At 48.6% G+C, this 26,124-nt stretch overlaps 1 protein-coding gene and 1 long non-coding RNA gene across 2 annotated transcripts; one reads left to right on the forward strand and one right to left on the reverse strand.

The window, feature by feature from the left end:
• Positions 1 to 11,005: 11,005 nt before the first annotated feature.
• On the reverse strand, positions 11,006 to 16,269 carry ZBTB26 (zinc finger and BTB domain containing 26). Its single transcript, XM_075835524.1, has 2 exons — positions 16,037 to 16,269; positions 11,006 to 13,716 (listed from the first exon to the last, which is right to left on the reverse strand). The coding sequence occupies exon 2, from the start codon at positions 13,641 to 13,643 to the stop codon at positions 12,399 to 12,401; it is 1,245 nt and encodes a 414-aa protein (XP_075691639.1). The 5' UTR covers positions 13,644 to 13,716; positions 16,037 to 16,269; the 3' UTR covers positions 11,006 to 12,398.
• On the forward strand, positions 16,262 to 19,267 carry LOC142659409 (uncharacterized). The gene is made up of 2 exons (XR_012850322.1): positions 16,262 to 16,520; positions 18,540 to 19,267. It is a non-coding gene; the product is annotated as an uncharacterized LOC142659409 (long non-coding RNA).
• The last annotated feature ends 6,857 nt before the right edge of the window (positions 19,268 to 26,124 follow it).

Raw genomic sequence — 26,124 nt, forward strand, 5'->3', positions numbered from 1 at the left:
GACACACACACACACACAGCTCCGCACTGGACACACACACACACAGCTCCGCACTGGACACACACACAGCTCCGCACTGGAGAAACACACACACACAGCTCCGCACTGGAAAAAAACACACACACACACACAGCTCCGCACTGGAGAAACACACACACACAGCTCCGCACTGGAGACACACACAGCTGCACACTGGAGACACACACACACACACAGCTGTGCACTGGAGACACACACACACACACAGCTCCGCACTGGACACAAACACACACAGCTCCGCACTGGAGAAACACACACACACACACACACACAGCTCCGCACTGGAGACACACACACAGCTGCACACTGGACACACAAACAGCTCCGCACTGGAGAAACACACACACAGCTCCGCACTGGAGAAACACACACACAGCTCCGCACTGGAGAAACACACACACAGCTCCGCACTGGACACACACACAGCTCCGCACTGGACACACACACAGCTCTGCACTGGAGACACACACACAGCTACGCACTGGACACACACACACACACAGCTCCGCACTGGAGACACACACACACACACACACACACAGCTCCGCACTGGAGAAACACACACACACACACAGCTCTGCAATGGAGACACACACACAGCTCCGCACTGGACACACACACAGCTCCGCACTGGAGAAACACACACAGCTCCGCACTGGAGAAACACACACACAGCTCCGCACTGGAGAAACACACACACAGCTCCGCACTGGAGAAACACACACACAGCTGCGCACTGGAGAAACACACACAGCTGCGCACTGGAGACACACACACACAGCTCCGCACTGGAGACACACACACACAGCTCCGCACTGGAGACACACACACCCAGCTCCGCACAAGACACGCACACACACACCCAGCTCCGCACAAGACACGCACACACACACAGCTGCGCACTGGACACACACAGCTGCGCACTGGACACACACACAGCTGCGCACTGGACACACACACAGCTGCGCACTGGACACACACACAGCTGCGCACTGGACACACACACAGCTGCGCACTGGACACACACACACACAGCTGCGCACTGGAGAAACACACACACAGCTCCGCACTGGAGAAACACACACACAGCTCCGCACTGGAGAAACACACACACCGCTTCGCACTGGAGAAACACACACACAGCTCCGCACTGGAGAAACACACACACAGCTCCGCACTGGAGAAACACACACACAGCTGCGCACTGGAGAAAACACACACACAGCTGCGCACTGGAGAACACACACACACACACAGCTGCGCACTGGAGAAACACACACACAGCTGCGCACTGGAGAAACACACACAGCTGCGCACTGGAGACACACACAGCTGCGCACTGGAGACACACACAGCTGCGCACTGGAGACACACACACACAGCTCCGCACTGGAGACACACACACACAGCTCCGCACTGGAGACACACACACACACAGCTCCGCACTGGAGACACACACACCCAGCTCCGCACAAGACACACACACACAGCTCCGCACTGGACACACACACAGCTGCGCACTGGACACACACACAGCTGCGCACTGGACACACACACAGCTGCGCACTGGACACACACACAGCTGCGCACTGGACATACACACAGCTGCGCACTGGACACACACACAGCTGCGCACTGGACACACACAGCTGCGCACTGGACACACACAGCTGCGCACTGGACACACACAGCTGCGCACTGGACACACACAGCTGCGCACTGGAGAAACACACACACACAGCTCCGCACTGGAGAAACACACACACAGCTCCGCACTGGAGAAACACACACACAGCTCCGCACTGGAGAAACACACACACAGCTCCGCACTGGAGAAACACACACACAGCTCCGCACTGGAGAAACACACACACAGCTCCGCACTGGAGAAACACACACACAGCTCCGCACTGGAGAAAACACACACACAGCTGCGCACTGGAGAAAACACACACACAGCTGCGCACTGGAGAAAACACACACACAGCTGCGCACTGGAGAAACACACACACAGCTGCGCACTGGAGACACACACACAGCTGCGCACTGGAGACACACAGCTGCGCACTGGAGACACACACAGCTGCGCACTGGAGACACACACAGCTGCGCACTGGAGACACACACACAGCTCCGCACTGGAGACACACACACAGCTCCGCACTGGAGAAACACACACACACAGCTCCGCACTGGAGAAACACACACACACACCTCCGCACTGGAGAAACACACACACACCTCCGCACTGGAGAAACACACACACACCTCCGGACTGGAGAAACACACACACACACAGCTGCACACTGGAGACACACACACAGCTGCGCACTGGAGACACACACACACAGCTCTGCACTGGACACACACACACACAGCTGCGCACTGGATACACACACACACACCTGCGCACTGGACACACACAGCTCCGCACTGGAGACACACACAGCTCCGCACTGGAGACACACACAGCTCCGCACTGGACACACACACAGCTCCGCACTGGACACACACACAGCTCCGCACTGGAGACACACACACACACACAGCTGCGCACTGGAGACACACACACACAGCTCCGCACTGGAGACACACACACACAGCTCTGCACTGGACACACACACACAGCTGCGCACTGGATACACACACACACACACACAGCTGCGCACTGGACACACACAGCTCCGCACTGGACACACACACAGCTGCGCACTGGACACACACACAGCTGCGCACTGGACACACACACAGCTCCGCACTGGACACACACACAGCTCCGCACTGGACACCCACACACACACACAGCTGCGCACTGGAGACACACACACACAGCTCCGCACTGGAGACACACACACACAGCTCCGCACAAGACACACACACACACACAGCTGCGCACTGGACACACACACAGCTGCGCACTGGACACACACACAGCTGCGCACTGGACACACACACAGCTGCGCACTGGACACACACACAGCTCCGCACTGGACACACACACAGCTCCGCACTGGACACCCACACACACAGCTCCGCACTGGAGACACACACACACAGCTCCGCACTGGAGACACACAGCTCCGCACTGGACACACACACACAGCTCCGCACTGGACACACACACACACACAGCTCCGCACTGGACACACACACAGCTCCGCACTGGACACACACACAGCTCCGCACTGGGCACACACACACAGACACACACAGCTCTGCACTGGAGAAACACACACACACACACACAGCTCCGCACTGGACACACACACACACACAGCTCCGCACTGGACACACACACACACACACACAGCTCCGCACTGGACACACACACACAGCTCCGCACTGGACACACACACACACACACAGCTCCGCACTGGACACACACACACACAGCTCCGCACTGGACACACACACACACACAGCTCCGCACTGGACACACACACACACACACACACACACAGCTGCGCACTGGACACACACACAGCTGCGCACTGGACACACACACAGCTGCGCACTGGACATACACACAGCTGCGCACTGGACACACACACAGCTGCGCACTGGACACACACAGCTGCGCACTGGACACACACACACACAGCTGCGCACTGGAGAAACACACACACAGCTCCGCACTGGAGAAACACACACACAGCTCCGCACTGGAGAAACACACACACAGCTCCGCACTGGAGAAACACACACACATCTCCGCACTGGAGAAACACACACACAGCTCCGCACTGGAGAAACACACACACACAGCTCCGCACTGGAGAAACACACACACAGCTCCGCACTGGAGAAACACACACACAGCTCCGCACTGGAGAAACACACACACAGCTGCGCACTGGAGAAACACACACACAGCTGCGCACTGGAGAAAACACACACACAGCTGCGCACTGGAGAAAACACACACACAGCTGCGCACTGGAGAAAACACACACACAGCTGCGCACTGGAGAAACACACACACAGCTGCGCACTGGAGACACACACAGCTGCGCACTGGAGACACACACAGCTGCGCACTGGAGACACACACAGCTGCGCACTGGAGACACACACAGCTGCGCACTGGAGACACACACAGCTGCGCACTGGAGACACACACAGCTGCGCACTGGAGACACACAGCTGTGCACTGGAGACACACACACAGCTCCGCACTGGAGAAACACACACACACACACACAGCTCCGCACTGGAGAAACACACACACACACACACACCTCCGCACTGGAGAAACACACACACCTCCGGACTGGAGAAACACACACACACACAGCTGCACACTGGAGACACACACAGCTGCGCACTGGAGACACACACACACAGCTCTGCACTGGACACACACACACACACACCTGCGCACTGGACACACACAGCTCCGCACTGGAGACACACACAGCTCCGCACTGGAGACACACACACACAGCTCCGCACTGGACACACACACAGCTCCGCACTGGACACACACACAGCTCCGCACTGGACACACACACAGCTCCGCACTGGAGACACACACACAGCTCCGCACTGGAGACACACACACACAGCTCTGCACTGGACACACACACAGCTGCGCACTGGATACACACACACACACACACACACAGCTGCGCACTGGACACACACAGCTGCGCACTGGACACACACACAGCTGCGCACTGGACACACACAGCTCCGCACTGGACACACACACACAGCTCCGCACTGGACACACACACAGCTCCGCACTGGACACCCACACACACAGCTCCGCACTGGAGACACACACACACACACACACACACAGCTCCGCACTGGAGACACACAGCTCCGCACTGGACACACACACACAGCTCCGCACTGGACACACACACACAGCTCCGCACTGGACACACACACACAGCTCCGCACTGGACACACACACACAGCTCCGCACTGGACACACACACACAGCTCCGCACTGGACACACACACAGCTCCGCACTGGACACACACACAGCTCCGCACTGGGCACACACACACAGACACACACAGCTCTGCACTGGAGAAACACACACACACACACACACACACACAGCTCCGCACTGGACACACACACACAGCTCCGCACTGGACACACACACACACACAGCTCCGCACTGGACACACACACACACACACACACACAGCTCCGCACTGGAGACACACACACAGCTCCGCACTGGAGACACACACACAGCTCCGCACTGGAGACACACACACAGCTCCGCACTGGAGACACACACACACACAGCTCCGCACTGGAGACACACACACAGCTCCGCACTGGAGACACACACACAGCTCCGCACTGGAGACACACACACAGCTCCGCACTGGAGACACACACACAGCTCCGCACTGGAGACACACACACACAGCTCCGCACTGGAGACACACACACACAGCTCCGCACTGGAGACACACACACACAGCTCCGCACTGGAGACACACACACACAGCTCCGCACTGGAGACAAACACACACAGCTCCGCACTGGAGACACACACACACAGCTCCGCACTGGAGACACACACACACAGCTCCGCACTGGAGACACACACACAGCTCCGCACTGGAGAAACACACACACACAGCTCCGCACTGGAGAAACACACACACACAGCTCCGCACTGGAGAAACACACAAACACACAGCTCCGCACTGGAGACACACAGCTGCACACTGGAGACACACACACAGCTCCGCACTGGAGAAACACACACACACAGCTCCGCACTGGAGAAACACACATACACACACACACACACACAGCTGCGCACTGGAGACACACACACAGCTCCGCACTGGAGAAACACACACACACAGCTGCGCACTGGAGAAACACACACACACACACACACAGCTGCGCACTGGAGACACACACACAGCTGCGCACTGGAGAAACACACACACACACACACAGCTGCGCACTGGAGACACACACACAGCTGCGCACTGGAGAAACACACACACACACAGCTGCGCACTGGAGACACACACACAGCTGCGCACTGGAGAAACACACACACACACAGCTCCGCACTGGAGAAACACACACACACAGCTCCGCACTGGAGAAACACACACACACACAGCTCCGCACTGGAGAAACACACACACACACACACACACACAGCTCCGCACTGGAGAAACACACACAGCTCCGCACTGGAGACACACACACACACACACAGCTCCGCACTGGAGACACACACACACACACAGCTCCGCACTGGAGACACACACAGCTCCGCACTGGACACACACACACACACAGCTCCGCACTGGAGACACACACACACAGCTCCGCACTGGAGACACACACACACAGCTCCGCACTGGAGACACACACACACAGCTCCGCACTGGAGACACACACACACACAGCTCCGCACTGGAGACACACACACACAGCTCCGCACTGGAGACACACACACACAGCTCCGCACTGGAGACACACACACACTGCTCCGCACTGGAGAAACACACACACAGCTCCGCACTGGGGAAACACACACACACACACACAGCTCCGCACTGGAGAAACACACACACAGCTCCGCACTGGAGAAACACACACACACAGCTCCGCACTGGAGACACACACACAGCTCCGCAGTGGACACACACATACAGCTCCGAACTGGACACACACACAGTGCCGAGCTGTGTGTGTGTGTGTGTGAGTATGTGTAAAGCATGCAGTGCCGATCTGTGTGCGTATGTGTGTAAAGCATGCAGTGCCGAACTGTGTGTGTGTGTGTATGTATGTATATATATATATATATATATATATATATATAGCATGCAGTGCCGAGGTGTGTGTGTGTGTGTGCATGCATATAAAGCATGTAGTGCCGAGGTGTGTGCGCGTGTGTGTGTGTGTGTGTGTGTGTAAAGCATGCAGTGCCGAGGTGTGTGTGCGTGTGTGTAAAGCATGCAGTGCCGAGGTGCGTGTGTGTGTGTGTGTGTGTGTGTGTGTGTGTGTGTGTGAACACTAACAAAGTACAATGTGTCACGAGAAAATCTCAGAATCACTTGAATAAGTAAAAGCATTCCAAAGTTGTAACCATAACTTATTTACTTTAACCCCGGCAAGAGTATATTCAAACATTTCACAGCTACAAAAAACCATACCAGCCTTTTTGTATGACCTAAAAACCATCCAGACATTAAACCTATGACAATTTATCGCTGCACTTGAAAGCACTCAACAGAACCCGTCACACAAACCATAATCTGCAATTGTAACTTAAAGGGGGGAAAAGTTATGCCTTAAATTATTTTCTGTTTAATAAATGGTAATGTCCGCAGATCACATGTAGATTACTTTTCACAATGGAATCTACTAGGAAATTGTCGTTACCCAATAAAACACGTCTAAAAATGTATAGGTACTACTTACAATTCCCTCGCAGGAGATTTAGCATTTCCATACACCACCACATGTCCATGAAGAAATGAACACAGCAGTTACTTTGTATCGTTTCACTTTTTAATCATAGATTGATTAATGCGATTATACAGACAGTATCCATTAATTGTAACAGTGTAATGTCAATCCGGTCACAGACATTGTTTTAGGAATTTTGACCAAACAATTCAACATGCTCATTTCCTGAATAATCACTAAAAGCCTCATTCCACGCAAAATACAGACGTTCAGGAGTGATTGATGCGATCCTAGTATCCCATTAACCCCCCGCAAGTCACCCTCCAAAGTTAGCCATATACTTTAGATAGCGGTCGGCCGAATGCTCATTCACCCGACAGCCATTCCTCTCGACCCCCATTCACATGCACCGTTGGCTCGGCTGAGTAGGCATGTGTTCTCAATCGGGATAAGGGAGTAAGCCGCTGCAAGACACCTCTGAAATCCAGCAGCCCGATCCCCCCCCCCCCCCCCTACAATCTGCCTTGGGAGAAAAGTCAGGACACCATCATACACATGAACCGACTCAATCGGTTGACATTCATCTAATGTGTATGGCTATCTTTAGGGCTTATTAATATGCATGTTTTTTTAAACGGAGTATGAATAAACACATATTTTAACATTCTGATTAGTTGGAAGTTGATCGCACGATGTCCACCAATATGTTTTTGCTTTAAAGAGGTTGACCTAGAAGATAATGGTCTGATCGCTGGGGACCCCACCGATTGCGAAAACAAATCGGGACCCATACGCCCGCAGCTCTATTCAATGCATATGGGATTGACGGAAAGAACCGAGCGCTGTACTCCACTGTTTCCGTCATACCCATAGACTAATGAGTGGCTGCGAACAGTCTTGACTGTCATTTCATTCAATGTCTTCCTCACTGCGGTTGAGCAGTGAGGAGGAACGGAGGGTTCGGGACCCTTGTTGTTACGATACGCGGGGTTCCCAGCAGTGAATTATCCTATAAATAGGTGACCATAGTCCAATCTCCATTCTGGGGATATCCATTTAAGGCCTTATTCACACGAACGTGTGCGTTTTTCGCACGCAAAAAACGCCGCATATGACACTCAGTTTCTGTTTATTAACATAAAAACAAAGGAGGTGGTTTCATTTGTCCCTTCATTTCTTTAACAACTGTTGCGCTAATCACGCGCAGCACACGGAACTGCGTCCGTGTGCCGCGGGTGATTTTCACGCACCCATTGACTTCAATGGGAGCGTGATGCGCGAAACACTAATCGAAAAAATATAGGACATGTAGTGAGTTTCACGCAGCGGACACACGCTGCGTGAAAATGACAGACTGTCTGAACGGCCCCATTGACTAACATAGGTCCGTGAAACGCGTGTGATTTTCACACGCGTATCACGGACGTTAAACACGTTCGTGTGAATAAGGCCTAATAGTGAAAGCATTAAATATCATCAGTGCAGGAATTCTGGTGCCTTTGGCTGGAAAACAATGGATCAGATTTCCCGATTATTCCAGGATTAGGAGGAGAATGGCTATATCCTCTTTTCATTACATCATATTGGACACTGGTTGAGCACAATTGCTTTATTATTGTGCTTAGTCTGGGTTTTAATGGGAAAAACCTGTTTAAAAAATAAAATAAAAAAAAAGTCACACTTTCCCATACAAATATTATATTAAACGTATACCTTATCCTTTTCACTGCTAGGGGTTTCGGAATTTTTTCACAAATTCTAAAATAATTAACAAAAAAAAGTTATTTTACCCCCATACCCATATATTTTCTGAAAGTAGGCACCTGGCACATTATGAAAATGCCACACAGCACGTCACACTTATGGGCGCCTTCCACAAACATTTGGCAGTATAAGGGTATGTTCACAGGGCTTATTTACGGACGTAATACGGGCGTTTTCCGGCTCGATTTACGTCCGAAAATGCGGCTCGATAGCGCCGGCAAACATCTGCCCATTGAAAGCAATGGGTTTTACGTTGGTCTGTTCCCACGAGGCGTAAATTTACGCATCGCTGTCAAAAGACGGCGCGTAAATAGACGCCCGTGTCAAAGAAGTGCCTGTCACTTCTTTAGACGTAAATGGAGCCGTTTTCCATGGAAAAACAGCTCCATTTACGTCCGTAATTGACGCAGTGAAAAAGCGCCTCAACATGCCATTACGCCTGAAATTACGGAGCTGTTTTCTCCTGAAAACAGCCCCGTAATTTCAGCCGTAACGGTCGCTGCCGTGTGAACAAGCCCTAAATGGACATGCTGCGGACCTGCACAGACATTTCCTGCAGTTTGTGGATGATATTTGTTATAATCTTATCCACTTTGTTGCTACTGTAATACGTTGCAGATTTTCCTCCCGCAAATCCAGAGAGAAAATCTGCAACAATTGTTCTGTGTGAACTAGGCGTCAGAGTATTTTTTTTTCTGCTCTCCCTTGCAGTACATGGAACCAGTAAGTAAAGCTTTTCACCTTGCTTCACGACTTCAAATGAATGCTTTTCCCCGAATAATGCAGCTAGACCCAAGATCACCAGATCATAACCAGAATCAAAAGTTCTAGTCCTTATATTCTAGGAGCGGCAATTATTTAATAAACCTATTACATACGTCCTTGGCAGTGAAAGTGTTAAAAGTAGACCATAAACAGACGTGAGCGGATCCCAACCTGGTAATATTTTACATAGAGAGACGATTTACATATACATTCGTTTTTTAGTTACAGGTATCTAAAAGATGGACAAGAGGCATACAGATCCCGCCGTACAACCCCCGTCCCCCAGAACCAGACACTGGGGGGGAATTTGGGTCTGTTTGCCGGTTCTGTAGTCCATGTGATAAGAATATGCGAGGTGTGCCTATCAGTCAGTGGCTCTTCTCTAATCAGCGGTGCCACTAGAACACTTGACAACGCTGATTGGAGGAGAGCAGCTCACTGAGACGGCACCGCTTACATGTGGGAGCAGCGAACAGCACCCCTGAGTCTGGGGGCTCTATAGTGGGCACTCTATACCTGCTATCCTAAGTGGTCATAGGCATCTTATAGATCTCTGCATTTAAAACGCAACTGACAGTGGAACTTTAAAGCCGTACTAAAAGCGAAAGGGTTGCCCCCTGTGATGGGGGTTGGAATTCAGGTGTTGCCTTCATAATAAAGACTCTAAAATGCAGCCTTATTACTGCCACCTGAAACGGGCGATATGCCACAGAAGAGCACAAAACGGACATTTCACAATGATCTCCAAACCTTACCTATTAAGGTTTTCAATAAAATATCTTTTACATCCCTCTATAAAATAAACCCTTTTTTAAATCTAGAGATTTGTGAAACACAAGTGTGACCTGGTACTAAACTGGGATCACAGCTAAAAGTAAAAAACAGCCGTATACTGTATTGTCTTGTTATAGATGTTCATGGTCAATGGAGAAATACTCTCACGGCATAAAGGATTGCCATAGTGGTGCAGCATGACACAAATGGTGGTGGAAAACTCTATACCTGTAGTTCCGAATAAAACACGGGACCGGGGAATGAAGGGGCCCCAGAGCTGATTTAGCACTGCATTCCCTTCTACATTTTGTGGGCACATCGGCTTTCCCGGCCACCTAGCCGCACAGGGAAATGCAACCGGCCCCATTCACTCAGCATCAGCGGGGATTCCAGAAGTCGGACCCTGGTCGCCTAAAGTGATATCCTAGCGATATTCCATCACTTTATAAGATGAGAATAACCTTTAAATAGACAATCCAGTGATTTATTTATTTTTATTTGTACAATCAGTTGCCAAACGATCCCGGCAGCAATGATGTCACGTGACTGGCCGATTCCTACAGCGTCTGCCGTGTGGACCGGAAGTCACTTTCACTATGCATTCCTATTGGACGCTCAATGTGAGTCTCATAGGAATGTATAGTGTTGAGACTTCCAATCCACATAGCAGTCATTGTAGGAATCGGCCTGTCACAGTGCAGTCACGTGATATTTCTGCATCCGGGACAGTTCTGCAACAAACCGCCCGGTAGGAGGGTGACCTGCCCTACCTTTTATCGGGTGGACTTTACAAACGGGGGCCACAATAAATGAAATTCACTGAAGTGTCTCTTTAAATTGTGAGCAGTCACCATAATTCAATTTATTAGTATAATACAATGACCAGTAGCTTGTCAGGTTGCCACCACTTCTTCAATACTGAGATACAGACCCTTTTTTTTTTTTGCTTGATGTATGTCTACAACATCACATACAATAATAAAAAGTTGCACAAAGCATAGCTGCCTAGAAGTTACTACTAAACTCAGTTTTCGGTTTACAAAGTACCACGTTTGGCCAACAAAACCAAACTGTTCACGTTAAAAAAAACGTAAATAAAAAGTCTCAAGATCTGAAGGAGAGGGTCATAAAATGTGGGTACCAAACATATGAGTGATGTCCGTCTACATCTAATCCGCAGCTGAATTGTGAGAATAGATCTGTGCATTTAAAAGCGCTGTCCTTAAAGGGAACCCGTCACCAGCATTTCACCTATTGAACTTTACTTATCCCTCACTGGCCGCTGCTACCGAAAGTTCATTGCCGTTATCCCCCCTCCTAAACTCCTCCTCCGACTCTAAATAACGGTCTGCAAACATTTCCCGCCTTTTATCGTAATAATCTGGTGTCCCTTTGTGCGCACACACCATAAGAGCTGTCAATCAAAAGTAAGGAGGCGGAGTAAACTCTGAAAGACTTGAGGAATGAAGACTCCTTTATGCCCATTCGCATACGGCGTTGGAACACTAAAAACTGAATACTAAAGCTACAGAGCCGACTAAGAAGACAATTATAGGTTATATTGAAATGATTTTTCACCCACTACCAGGTATTGCTGGTTTAATAGGTGAAATGATGGCGACAGGTTCCCTTTAAAAACGTCATTTTATTTATGTAGACTCTGAGTTATCATTTCACTGCCATCATGAGCACCGGCAAAAGCGTCAAAGTCCAGACTGACGTCCTGGCTGCTCCTCTCGTGGGCATTATCAAAGCTGTTTTTACCATGCAACTGCTTCAGGTGTTTCCGTAACACAGGTTTGTGCGCAAAGACCATATCACAGTAGTTGCATTTGTGAGGCTTGTCTCCACTATGCAGGTTCAGGTGGTCCTGCAAGGAACATTTCTGAGAGAAAGTTTTACCACATATCTTACACTGGAAGGGTTTGATGCCCGCGTGTACCCGCATGTGCCTATGCAAGTTGCCCTTCTGTGTAAATGTTTTTCCACATAATAAACACATAAACAGCTTGTGCATTTTTAAGTGGTTGGCGTAGTTTTCCAAATGGCGGAATACCCGAGTACACTTGGGACACTGGTGATGCCACTGCAGAGTTTTGTCCAAAATCCTGTTGCTGGGACCAAAAAGTTCTTTAGGCGATGGTCCCATATTGTCACTGCTGTTGTCAGACACGGTGTAGTTGTGTACAGGATTGTTGTCGGTCTCTCCGCCTCGGTTTTCTACAGTGGAATTTATGAGGGAGTGCTGCGGCTCCAAGGAGTGCAGAGCGGTTTCTTCCGAAGACATGAACTGGCTTTGGCTTACTTTGGCTTTGTCGCTGGACATATCACCAATAGACTCAACCTTGACAATCTGGATGTCGTCATTATCTGAACTCTCTTCAGAGTTGGTAGCCACTGGGGAATTTGGTTGCAAGGTATCCTCCAATTCTTCCTCCGGTTCCACGATCTCCGGTGCTCCTCTGGTTTCGCCTTCTTCATTTTTCATCTCCGGAGCAGTCCTGGGTTTAATAAACTTCCACAAGGCCTGTGTGCATCTTTCTACTACATGACTCATCTGTAGAAAGCTAGCGGCTGTTAGGTAGTTCACGAGCTCCATCTCAGGGAATTCAAGGACACCGGTGTAACAGGACAGAAGAAGCTGTTTCCCAGCTTCAGAGTTCTGTAGAATGGAGATGTGCACTTCCTGGGCATCACTTAAGAGAAACTGGTCCCGTAAATAAGGGGAACCAGCTGCCAGCACTACCTTATGCCCCGGAACCTCAACGTCGTCAATGTGCACAGTGACATCACAGAATTTGTTCTGTTCTCTCAGCGCGTTCATCCTCCCCAACATGGAGTCCCCATGATTGTCCAGCTGGAAGTGGAGCATTCCAGTTCTCTCACACATCTTTACTTTGCTTTTAAAACCTAGCTAAAATTTCTAATCATCATCCTCAAAGTGATCCAAGGTCTGTGAACATCTGAAAAACAAATATAAAACAAAAGATTGCAAAAAAAGTAGTCATTTGCAATTAAAACACATCATCCCTTATGACATCACCCCGATATGCAGTGTCGGTAAGGACTAGTTTAGAAACAAGAGATGAACAAACCTGTCAAATGTTTATTAGCTAATATTCAACCCTACACGCTAGATAAAAATGTTCTAACGGCGGGAAAAATCACAGACATAGACCTAGGTAGCGCGTAGGGTCTGTCGGAGGGCAGCATAGCATGGAGACCGGTCCGCTGCACCATTAGCCCAAACGGCACAAGAAAATACTGTGCCATCTGATTAATAAAAGGGAGCACTCATGAACCTTGGGGCATGTTCACACGGCATATGTATGAAGCAGAAAAACACGAGTCCGATTTCAAGACCAAGCCACTGAAAAGGTTTTCTGAAGCAGATATGTCAAAGCGTTTTTGGCATTGTTCATTGGAAATGAACGTACGAGCGCCGCGGCCCCTTCAAAACAGCTGATCGGCGGGGTTCCCAAAAGTCGGGCTGCGAACCATCAGCTATTGATGGCTTATCGTGAGGATAGGCCATCAAGTTTTAGCGTCAGGAAAACCCCATTAAAGAAAACCTGTGACCAGGTTTTACCCCCTATAAACGCTTCCCACCACACTGTAGCACATGAAAACCCCTTTCTAAACTTATGGCTGTGTCCACAGTAGCGCCAAGCGTATTTAGGCTATGTTCACACGGAGTATTTTGGGGGAGGAATATCTGCCTCAAAGCTCCAAACGGAATTTTGAGGCAGATATTCCTCCCCCAAAATACTCCGTGTGAATAGCAATTATCGCGCCGTTTTTCACCCGCGGCCATTGAGCGCCGCGGGCATAAAACACGCTTTCTCCTGCCTCCCATTGAAGTCAATGGGAGGTCGGACGCGGAAGCGCCCGAAGATAGGGCATGTCGCTTCTTTTTCCCGCGAGGCAGTTTTACTGCTCGCGGGAAAAAGACGCCGACGCCTCCCATTGAAATCAATGGGAGGCGTTCTCGGGCCGTTTCTGCCGAGTTTTGCGACGCGGTTTCCGCGTCAAAAAACTCGGCAAAAGACCCCGTGTGAACATAGCCTTAAAGTGTTTTTTTAAAGCATCTCTGGCATTGCCCATTGGAAATGTGAAAAATCTGCTTCAAAAACGCCTCAAGAAGTGAGTGGTAGCTTCTTTTTTACGAGCTTTTTTTTAAACAGCAGAGTAAAATGACGCCTCGTATAAACTACACAGCTTCTTACCACTGAAAACAACGGAAAGCTGTTTGGAAGCGATACATTACTTCTGTTTTATGCCGAAAAACAAAATCAAGCGCATAAACGACAGGTTAGATACTTCACAAAATAATTCATGTAGGGGCTTGGTCCGGGGTCTGAATTAATGTAGGGTTCTGATTGGAGGTGTAAATTAATTTAGGGGTCTTGTCGGTGGTCTGAAATAATAGAGATCTGGTTGGGAGACTGAATTTGGGGTGTAAATTAATTTAGGGGTCTGAATATTACTGGGCAATTATGACGTAAATCAAAATCACGATTAAATGAATATGTAGCCTCGATTACGATTAACGAACAATTATTTCTACACCCCTTTTGCATACCAGGCCGTAGAAATGACCCACAAAAAATGACGTGCTATTTTTTGCATTTATGGACCGTGCTCCCATACTTCATAATTTCAGCACGGCCCGCAAACGTGGGTGACGGTCCGTGGCCCATTCGTGCAGTATTTACTAATCGTAAATATTGCACGGACGTGTGCATGAGGCCTTAGACTAGGCCGCAGCCATCAGCTAATCACCGAAGGTCCGACTCCTGGAAAGCCTGGCGGGAAAGTTTAATTGGCCGTACATGTAGTATTTCACGCTGGCTATTCAGATGAATGGCTGATAAAGAGATAAATTGATGGATGGGCTTCATAAACATGGCGTTCTTACTTTCTACCCAACTGCACCAGAGAACTTCCATAATTGTATTGATCAATCTCCTATGGCATATCCCACCCCAGACTTTATGTGCCATTTTTATTACATACATTACTGATAATAAGAATCAGAGTCAGTTGCTATAGGCAACAATACCTGTCCTGTCCCCAGACGGTATAAACATAGGGACTCCTACAACTCAGTCTTATCTGAATGACCTCCCCGTCCCGGTGAAGGCAGAATAAAAACAAACTGTATTGTAACTATTGAATCCCTATGACAGAAAGCTCCCCAGATACTCATCATAAACCCGCCTATCTCCCGCAGTGTGTAGCTGTGTATACCTCAGGATTTGCTCTAGTAATTATGGTTCTCACCTGTAACAATCGTACCCATAAAACTCACTCCCGACCCGGCTCCCATGGAGTCACAGAGAAGTCGCGCCCAGCATGACGCAGCAGCACAGCGAGCAGATCCCTGCTTCATAAACACTACTCTATTCCTGGAGGAAGACTAGTTCATCGTAGAGGCAAGGCTGGATTACGCCGTACACTATGTGGTCTATTAGAAAATGGCTCCTGTAATGGAGACACTGATTTGCTGCAGTTAGTCCTCTAGTGTTCTGTATCTGCGCATGGTGATGACGTCATTAGTTACATTTTCCGCAACTATGTAAATAAGAGATAGTGTTTCATGAGGCTGTGCGGCTGTGACTGGTTTCTCTTCTCCATAGGGAGCTGTTCATTACTACGTGGGGAAAATGGCTGGCTGTTATTGCAGTCTCCACACTTTTCCTTGCTACGATTGTTTGGCTGGGGGGAGGGGGGATCACCACCAACTAAACATTTATCTCATGGATAGGTAATAAATATTTTTGCCCAGAATACCATTTATGTGGCCACCCAAGTACATTGCTCTTACTTAAAATAAATAAAACAGTTTAGGCTGGGTTCACACAGAGTTTTTTTCAGGCGGAAATTCTGCCTCAAAATTCCATTTGGAAGTTTGAGGCAGATTTTCCTCTCCTTGCACGCCGTTTTTCACGGCCGTTGAGCGCCGCGGGTATAAAACGGCGAAATACGCTTTCTCTGTCTCCCATTGATGTCAATGGGAGGTCAGAGGCGTAAATGTCCGAAGATAGGGCATGGTAGGGCAGGTTTTACCGCTCGCGGGAAAAAGACACCTCCGCCTCCCATTGAAATCAATGAGAGGCATTTTTGGGCCGTTTTTGACGAGTTTTGCGGCGCGGTTTCCGCGTCAAAAAACTGTGTGAACCCAGTCTTATTAGGGTGATTTATAACTAGAGTTACAATGTAACGGGGTTTAGCTGTGGAGAGCAGCGAGGCACTAGTCACATTGTGTTTGCTGTATGTATCCATCAGTCGGGCCGGTAAACCACTAGCCCAGCAGGTATTTACACTAGGTGGGCAGGTAAAAGTAAATTTAGTAGTATTTTTACCTGCAATAGCAAGTGACTGCGCAAGCACTATATGGATTGGACACTACTCAGTTGCCAGGCCGTCTAGCCTTAGAAACATCCAGGGCCACCATCAGGGCAGTACCACTGGTACTGCCGTCGGGGGCCCAGACAAAAAAGTAAAAAAATCGGCCCACGGCCTCTGCTGTCCATAGTTAATTTGGAGATGAGAACAGTCCCCATTATATTGCAGGGCTGGTTCTCTTCTTCAAAGCTACTAACGCTGGGGCTCTTCTTCACAAGAGACTGATGCTGGTTAGCGTCATAACGTCATGTGCGGCGGCGCTTACAACTTCCTAACACTGACCAGCGTCAGTCTTGTGAGGAAGGGCCCCAGTGTCAGGAACGTCAGGTGCCAGAGAGGCAAGAGGACCCAGGAGCGGTAAGTACATAGGGGTCTAAAAAATGTTGGGATCTGATTAGGGGTGTAAATTAAATTAGAGGTAAAATTGAATCAATTGCGGGTTCTGGTCGGGGGTCTGAATTAATTTAGGGGTCTGGTTGGGAGGCTGAAATAATTTAGAGATCTGGTTGGGAGACTGAATTTGGGGTGTAAATTAATTTTGGGGTCTGAATATTGCTGAGCAATTATGACGTAATTCAAAATCACGATTAATTGAATATGTAGCCTCGATTACGGTTAATGAACAATTATTTGGGCCACACCCCTTTTGCATACCACGCCCCCTATTTGCATTCTACACCGTTTAATTAATATTTATCCCCTGATCCTGCTCTATACTACTGTATATAATATACCCCCTGACACTGCCCCCACACAGTATATTGCCCCCATAGCTGCCCCCATGCAGTATAATGCTCCATAGCTGCCCCCCACACAGCATAATGCTACATAGATGCCCTACACATTATTTTGCACCATAGCTGCTCTCACAAAGTATAATGGCCCTATAACTGCCCTGCAAACAGTATAATGCTCCTACAGCTACATCATACAGTATAATGCACCCCATAGCTGCCCACAAACAGTAGAATGCCCACCCATAGCTGCCCCCACACAGTATAATGTCTCCCTATAGCTGCCCCCACACAGTATAATGCCCCCATAACTGCCCCACACAGCCCAAATAGTGCCTAATAAAAATACATACTCACCTAATCCCGTTCCATCGACGAATGGAGTAGATCCCTCTGCTCCTCTGGAATGTGTGTCTGGTGAACATAGGTCCCCTGCTCCACCATTGGGTTCAACTGTATCTGCGTCTTAAAGATGCAGATACAGTTTAAACCGGAGAAAAAAATTGCGCTGAATTTCTATTTTGTTTTTCGATTAATTGCCCATCCCTAGGTCTGAATTTGTTTAGGAATCTGTCTGGGAGTCTGAATTAATTTAAGGGTCTGGTCAGGGATATGAATTAATTTTGTGTCTGGTTTCTACGCAGGTGACATCGGTGTGACGTGTGAGGAGGAGGCGGCGGCAGTGGAAGATTATAAAGCCTGCAGGAGCCAGAAGCAGCTGCCAGAACTGCATCTTGCTGTGTAAAAGCAGCAGCTTCAATGCAATGATCTTTTTATGATGCCCACCCTGTACACCTACTGTCTCCCTCCTTGGTCTCCCACAGAGCCCCTGCCCTCCTGTTCCCCCCTGCCCCTCCACAGAGCTTCACTTCCACCCCTGCCACTTTCCACTCTCTTAGCCCTATCCCCTCCACAGAGCTCTGCCACTCAGTCTCTTCTCCTTGTCCCCTCATAGAGCGCCTGCCCACCTATTGTTTCCGACCTGCCCCTCCACAGAGCCACTACCAGTCTGTGTCACACCCCAGTCCCCCTTCCGACTCTCTCTGTTGACAACCCCCCCCCCCCCCCCGACATTTGGGGCCCAGAAATTTCTAATGGAGGTCCTGGGAGTGCCAGAACTAGGTCATGTGAGAGATTGGCGCCAGCGGGAGATTGTAGCGGAAAAGGCAGCAAAGAGTCAGAGAGATTCACATCACGCAGCCCAGCCCTAAGAATATTACTTTCTTTTATTTTACTGGTTTTTTTTTTGTTTTTTTTAATCCCATAGGTTCGTTTTTAGTTTAGATTTTCTTAAAGGGAAGGTGTCACGAAAAAATTTTTTTTATATGTTATTGCTTCTAGTATGTCATTAAAATAAATTTTATTTATTTGCGTTTTTGTGTTGTACTTTTTTCTTTCTTTTACTTCTCTATAGGGGCTGCCATTTTTTTTTCATCTCTGTATGTGTCGATTAACGACACATACAGAGATGGAATACGGCACATACATCCCCATAGAGAATGCGAACGGGAGCCGTTCCATTCACGATAGCGCACGCCGTCTGTGTGGGAACGGCGCATGCGCCGCTCCCACACAGTCCAAAAGGAAGGTCTTTGGCAGAGCGACATCCGGCACCATTTTCATGTGGACCGGAAGCCGCGGCCGGACAGTAAGATGACTACTTCCGGTCGGGGCTTCCGTCCATATTTTCAGAAGCAAGGACTAGGAGTGGAGGCAGCGGCGGCGGCAGGAGCATGTAAGTTATGTTTGTGTATGTGATGTGTGTGTCTGTTCGTGTTATACTGTCTGATTACCACTGTATCTAATGCTCCTACACTGCATTCACTCAGAAAATGGCGGCACACAGTGTAGGAGGTTTGAACATTCAACCCCCTCCTTTCTCCTGGCACTAGCCAGGATAAAGGAGGGGGGATTGTTTGAGCACACTAGAGCGAGTGTGTCTTCTCCAATTTTGCAGCATAAAGCAATGAGGTTTCTTTACCACATGCCATTGCTGCAATTTTGGGAATTGCTCCCTCTAGTGACCAGCACATGGAAATGTTATAAATTAGAAGAATGTGTCATCATTTATATACTAACAGTTTAACAAAAAAATATATATATTTTTTTCTAGCGACACATTCCCTTTAACTATAATGTACTGGCATATTCTCTAATCTCCGCCTTTAGTGCGGGGCTGTGGCTGTGTATTATAGCCGTTGTTGCCTACTCCTGATCGTGCGAGCACAAGTGTGCCCAAGCGATCAAAGTGTGGTCCTCCTCTTTCCTTTACATGTCGAGATCAGCATTGATCACAACATTCAGCGGGTTAACAACAGAGAACAGAGGTTTCTCTAACTTCCGCCATGAGCGGACAGTGTATTACTGCCCTTGCCTACTCCTGATTCCATGGGCATATGCTTGTCCTGATGCGGCAATGTGTTGCCATTCATGATGAGCATACTTGTCATTAGTCGTCAATTAGTTAAGCGCCTAAGGCCCAGTTCACACTGACTTTTTGGGCGCTGATTTTGACATGGAAATCGTGTCGGAATCAGTTCCAAAAAAAGTCAGAAACTGCCTTCCATTGATTTCATTGAAATCTATGGTCAAGTGCATGTGGCCTAAGAGTGTGCCATTTCTGGCATACTTGAGTCGTCCACGTATTCCGATGTAATACTATATTAAAGAAGCACTGCAGAGGTTTCTTCCCGCCCTTCCCCCATTAATTTGCAAATGTAATGTAGACATGTGTATACAGTATTGACTCATCTGATGCTGTATTTCATGGGACCTCCGTGGGGTCATGTAATCTGTACTCTGAAAACCCAAATCATACAGCTGTAGAAACTGGAGATCAGTCTCTCATTGCAAGTCTATGAGATCACATCAAGGCTCTCAAAGACTTGCATTGAGAGCCTTAGGCCTCATGCATACGGCCACAGACATGGTCACGGCACGGCCGGCCGCAGACTGTCACCTGCATTTGCAGGCCGTGCTCACATTATAAAGTATAGGAGCACGGTCTGTAAATTCAAAATATAGGACATGTCCTTAAATAAACGGTAAGGTGTCTGTGGACCATAGAAATGAATGGATCAGTATTTTTATCCGTAATTGCGGATAAATATTTCGGTCGTGTGCATGAGACCTTAGTTTGGGTCTCTACAGCAGGCACTCTACAGGGAGGCAGAATGAAGATCACGTGACCCGGAGCGGAGCATCGAAATACTGCACCAGGTAAGTCAATACACATGTCTACATTACACTACATTAAATTTCCAAACGGGGCAGGGGACAAAAAAAATACATTTGGAGTACTTAACCCCTTCTCGACATTTCTGAACGCTCAGAAGTGTCTGTGCCACCATTCGTATGTTACAGCTGACACCCAGCTGTAATGGTGGGGACTGAATTTAGCTCTGATCCACGCCATTAACCCCTTAAATGCAGCGGTCAAATGCGATCGCTGCATTTAAGGGGTTTGCAGCTCATCGGCACCCCAGCAATGAAATTGCCGGTGGCTGCAATGGCAACCGGAGGCCGAATACTGGCCTCCCGATCTGCCAAGTACGGTTGCCTTCCAGGCCCCACCTAAAAGGCTTCAGTGGCCGACGCCAAGATGGCACCGGCTCAGGAGCCGAGCTGGCGTCATCACGGTGGATGTCAGCTGTATGTTACAGCTGACACCAACCTGTAATGGCAGCAATCAGAGCTAGCTCCGATCCCTGCCATTAACCCCTTATATGCAGCGATCGAAAGTGATCGCTGCATCTTGGAGGTTGATAGCAAATCGGCATCTCTGCATGCGATCGCAGGGCTGCCGACTGCTGCTATGGCAACAGGAGGCCTAAGGTTAAGGACACACGGAGTAGCCCTGACACGGTCGCAACAAGGCTAACAACCTCGCCGGCACCACATTCGGTGCGGCTGTCAAACAGCCTGTTAGTGGCCGCATGTTAACGCGGGTAAACCGTCCCTTTATCTGCAAAATAGTGCGGCCATGAATTATTAAACCCTTTATGGCCGCACGATTTAGCAAATTACAACAACTTACCTCCTATTCATTCTCTATGGCAGCGCCGGAAAAAGCCGAACACTGCACTCGGCTATCTCCGGCTATGAAAAAATAAAATGTGTTAAGGCTCCAATAAGTCAGGAAATAAAAATATGCAGTTGTGCCGGCCTGACGGGGAACATTTCTTCTGTTTCAAAAGGCGATTTATCAAGGCCCTAAAATTAGGGAAACAGGAAGGGGAGGGCCCAAACATATTTGCTGGAAGCGAGGGTGCCCATATTATACCAGGACAACACTGCCCAGCAAAATTCCCCAAACTGCAGAGGTGCGGAGTGTGGACCAAAAGGAGGATAAGAAAGGACACCATTTATCAGTGCGACACTGGCCTGTGCAGAAAGGATTTCTTTACAGTGTAACACACATCTATGAATTATTGTATTGCTTATTTTACCCCATTATTATACCTCCTGATTATGTCCCTGATGTGCTCTGCCAAGCTTACATATGCCCCCACATCATAAACTAAAATACCAGTAAAACTCCAAACAAAACTACTACCAAGCAAAATCCACGCTCCAAAAGCCAAATGGCGCTGCCTCTCTACTGAGCCCTACAGTGTGCCCAAACAGCTGTTTACTTCCACATGCATAGCATATAGGGGAGAACCCTTTTAACAATTTTTTGGGGTGTGTGTCTCCAGTGGCATATCTATAGAAAAATTCCCATTTTCACTCTGCAACATCGAGTGCACACTAATTTTTGCAACACACCTGCAGAGTTAACATCCTCACTACACCCCTAGGCGAATACCTTGATGGGTATAGTTTCCAAAATGGGGTCACTACTGGGGGTTTTCTACTGTTTTGGTTCCACAGGGGCTTTGCAAATGCGACAAGGCGACCAGAAACCAATCCAGCAAAATCTGTACTCCAAAAGCCAAATGGCGCTCCTTCCCTTCTGAGCCCTGCCGTGAGCCCAAACAACAGTTTATGACCACATATGGGGTATTTCCGTACTCGGAAGAAATTGCTTTACAAATGTTTGGGTTCTTTTTTTCATTTATTTGTTGAGAAAATGAAAAATTTTGAACTAAAGCCACATCTTATAGAAGAAAAAGGATTTTTTTTATTTTCACTGCCCAATTCTAATAAAATCTATGAAACACCTGTGGGGTCAAAATGCTTATTGTACCCCTAGATGAATTCCTCAAGGGGTGTAGTTTCATACCTCCCAACTGTTGAATTCGGAAAAGAGGGACATTTTAAGCCATGCCCCTAACCACTCCAAATATCCCGCATCAACACATCAAATCACGGCCAGATCCTTCTGCAAATAACAAGCGCACATTGTCACTGCGGATCTCTAGACTGTCTGGATATCACAAATATTATGGATACGGTTATGTTGTCTTTGTGTCACTTTTCCTATCTTGGGTATAACATTTGCTCATCACGGCAGCAGCTGCAGGACAAACCAAAAGGCTGAGAACAATGAAAGTCAAGAGGGAGACCCAGTGGTTGATGACTTTTCAATTGACAGGTAGCAGAGTTACATGATGGGGATTTTTTTTCCAGTTGTGTAACTCTGCTACTGGTCAATGGAAAAATCATCCACCAGAGCCCCACTGTAGATTGCTCCACACACAGCCCCCCTGTACATAGCGCCAGACATAGCCCCCCTGTAGATAGCTCCAGATACAGCTCCCCTGTAGATAGCTCCACACACAGCCCCCCTGTAGATTGCTCCATACACAGCCCCCCTGTACATAGCACCATACACAGCCCCCCTGTAGATAGCTCCACACACAGGCCCCCTGTAGATAGCTCCACACACAGCCCCCGTGTATATAGCGCCGCACACAGCCCCCTGCAGATAGGGTCCACACACAGCACCCCATGTACATAGCGCCAAACACAACCCCCCTGTAGATAGCTCCACACACAGCCCCCTGTAGATAGCGCCAGACACAGCCCCCTGTAGATAGCGCCAGACACAGCCCCCCTGTAGATAGCTCCACACACAGCCCCCTGTAGATAGCTCCAGATACAGCCCCCCTGTAGATTGCTCCACACAACCCCCCTGTACATAGCACCAGACACAGCCCCCTGTAGATAGCTCCACACACAGCCCCCCTGTACATAGCTCCACACACAGCCCCCTGTACATAGTGCAAGACACAGCCCCCCTGTAGATAGCTCCACACACAGCCCTCCTGTAGATAGCGCCCCACACAGGCCCCCTGTAGATAACTCGACACACAGCACCCCCTGTAGATAGCTCCACACACAGCCCCCCTGTAGATAGCACCACCCACAGCCCCATGTACATAGCGCCATACACAGCCCCCCTGTAGATTGCTCCACACAGCCCCCCTGTACATACCGCCAGACACAGCCCCCCTGTAGATAGCTCCAGATAGAGCCCCCCTGTAGATAGCTTCACACATAGCCCCCCCTGTAGAAAGCTCCAGATACAGCCCCCCTGTACGTAGCGCCAGACACAGCCCCCTGTAGATAGCTCTCTGTAGGTAGCGCAACACAAGCCCCTTATAAGAGGTAGCCGGCCCTACTGCTGCCACTCTCCGCTCTGCTTTCACTCACCGTCAGAAGAAGGCAGGAGTCTTGTGGCGGCGTTCTCACTGGTGTCGATGCCGGCCCGGGAGTGGACCAGTCCAGTCACCTGACAAGTCACCTGACCGGTGAGGTCAGATGACAGGTCAGGTGACTGGACTGGTCCACACCCAAGCCGGCATCGATCCCAGTGAGAACACCGCCGCAAGACTCTTGCCTTCTTTTGATCGCTGTAGCAGTCGTCTGGCATGCAGGGCGCCTGTCAGCAGTGATCAGCTGTTATGATACAGCGGGACATTTTGCAGACCGCCCGGTACGGCGGGACAGCGGTGAGAAATCGGGACTGTCCCGCCGGATACGGGACGGTTGGGAGGTATGGTAGTTTCATAAATGGAGTCACTTTTGGGAGTTTCCACTGTACTGCTACTTTAGAAGCTTTGCAAAAGTGACGTGTCAAGAAACCAATCCAGCAAAATCTGTGCTCCAAAAGCAAAACGGTGCTCCTTTCCTTCTGATCCTTGCCGTGGGCCCAAACAGCAGTTTATGACCACATATGGGGTATTTCCGTACTCCAGAGAAGTTGATTTACAAATGTTGGGGGGCTTATTCTTCTTTATTCCTTGTGGACATTGTTGTTTTTTTTAGCTAAAACTACATCTTATTCCCCAAAAAATATATTTTTTAATTTTCACGTCCAAATTCTAATAAAATATATGAAACACCTGTGGGGTCAAAATACTCACTCTACCCCTAGATGAATTCCTTGTGGCGTGTAGTTTCCAAAATGGGGTCTTTTTTTGGGGTGTTTCCTTTGTTTTGACATCACAAGACGTCTTCTAACCCGACATGGTGCCTAAAATATATTCTAATAAAAAGAAGGCCCCAAAATCCTCTAGGTTCTGCTTTCCTTCTGAGGCCTGTGCTTCAGTCCAATAGCACACTAGGGCCACATGTGGGATATTTCTAAAAAAAAACGACAAAATCTAGGCAATAAATATTGAGTTGCGTTTCTCTGGTAAAACCTTCTGTGTTACAGAAAAAAATTGGATAAATATGAATTTCTGCAAAAAAAATGTCATTTGTAAGTTTCACCACTGCTTTAATTCTTGTGAAACGCCTAAAGGGTTAAGAAACTTTCTAAAGGCTGTTTTGAATACTTTGAGGGGTGCAGTTTTTAAAATGGGGTGACTTATGGGGGTTTGTATTGCATAGGCCCCTCAAAGCCACTTCAGAACTGAACTGGTCCCTGAAAAAATAGCCTTTTGAAATGGTCTTGAAAATATGAGAAACTGCTGTTAAAGTTTTAAAGGGAAGTTGTCATGAATTTTTATTTTTTTTATCATATTGCTTTTAGTATGATAAAAAAATAAAATGTATTTATTTGTGTTCGTGTGTTCTACTTTTTACTTTTTTCTTATTTTTACTTCTCTATGGGGCTGCCATTTTTTTTCATCTCTGTATGTGTCGATTAACGACACATATAGAGATGGAATACGGCACATACAACCCCATAGAGAATGCGAACGGGAGCCGTTCCATTCACTGCAGCGTACGCCGTCTGTGTGGGAACGGCGAATGCGCCGCTCCCACACAGTCCAAAAGGAAGCTCGTTAGCAGACAGAAATCCGGCACCATTTTCATGTGGACCGGAAGCCGCGGCCG

The sequence above is a fragment of the Rhinoderma darwinii genome, chromosome 8, assembly GCF_050947455.1.
Source record: "Rhinoderma darwinii isolate aRhiDar2 chromosome 8, aRhiDar2.hap1, whole genome shotgun sequence".
NCBI lineage: Eukaryota > Metazoa > Chordata > Amphibia > Anura > Rhinodermatidae > Rhinoderma > Rhinoderma darwinii.

Coding starts and splice junctions, on each gene's coding strand:
- ZBTB26 (XM_075835524.1), bottom strand. CDS start 13,643: ATGTGTGAGAGAACTGGAATGCTCCACTTCCAGCTGGACAATCATGGG.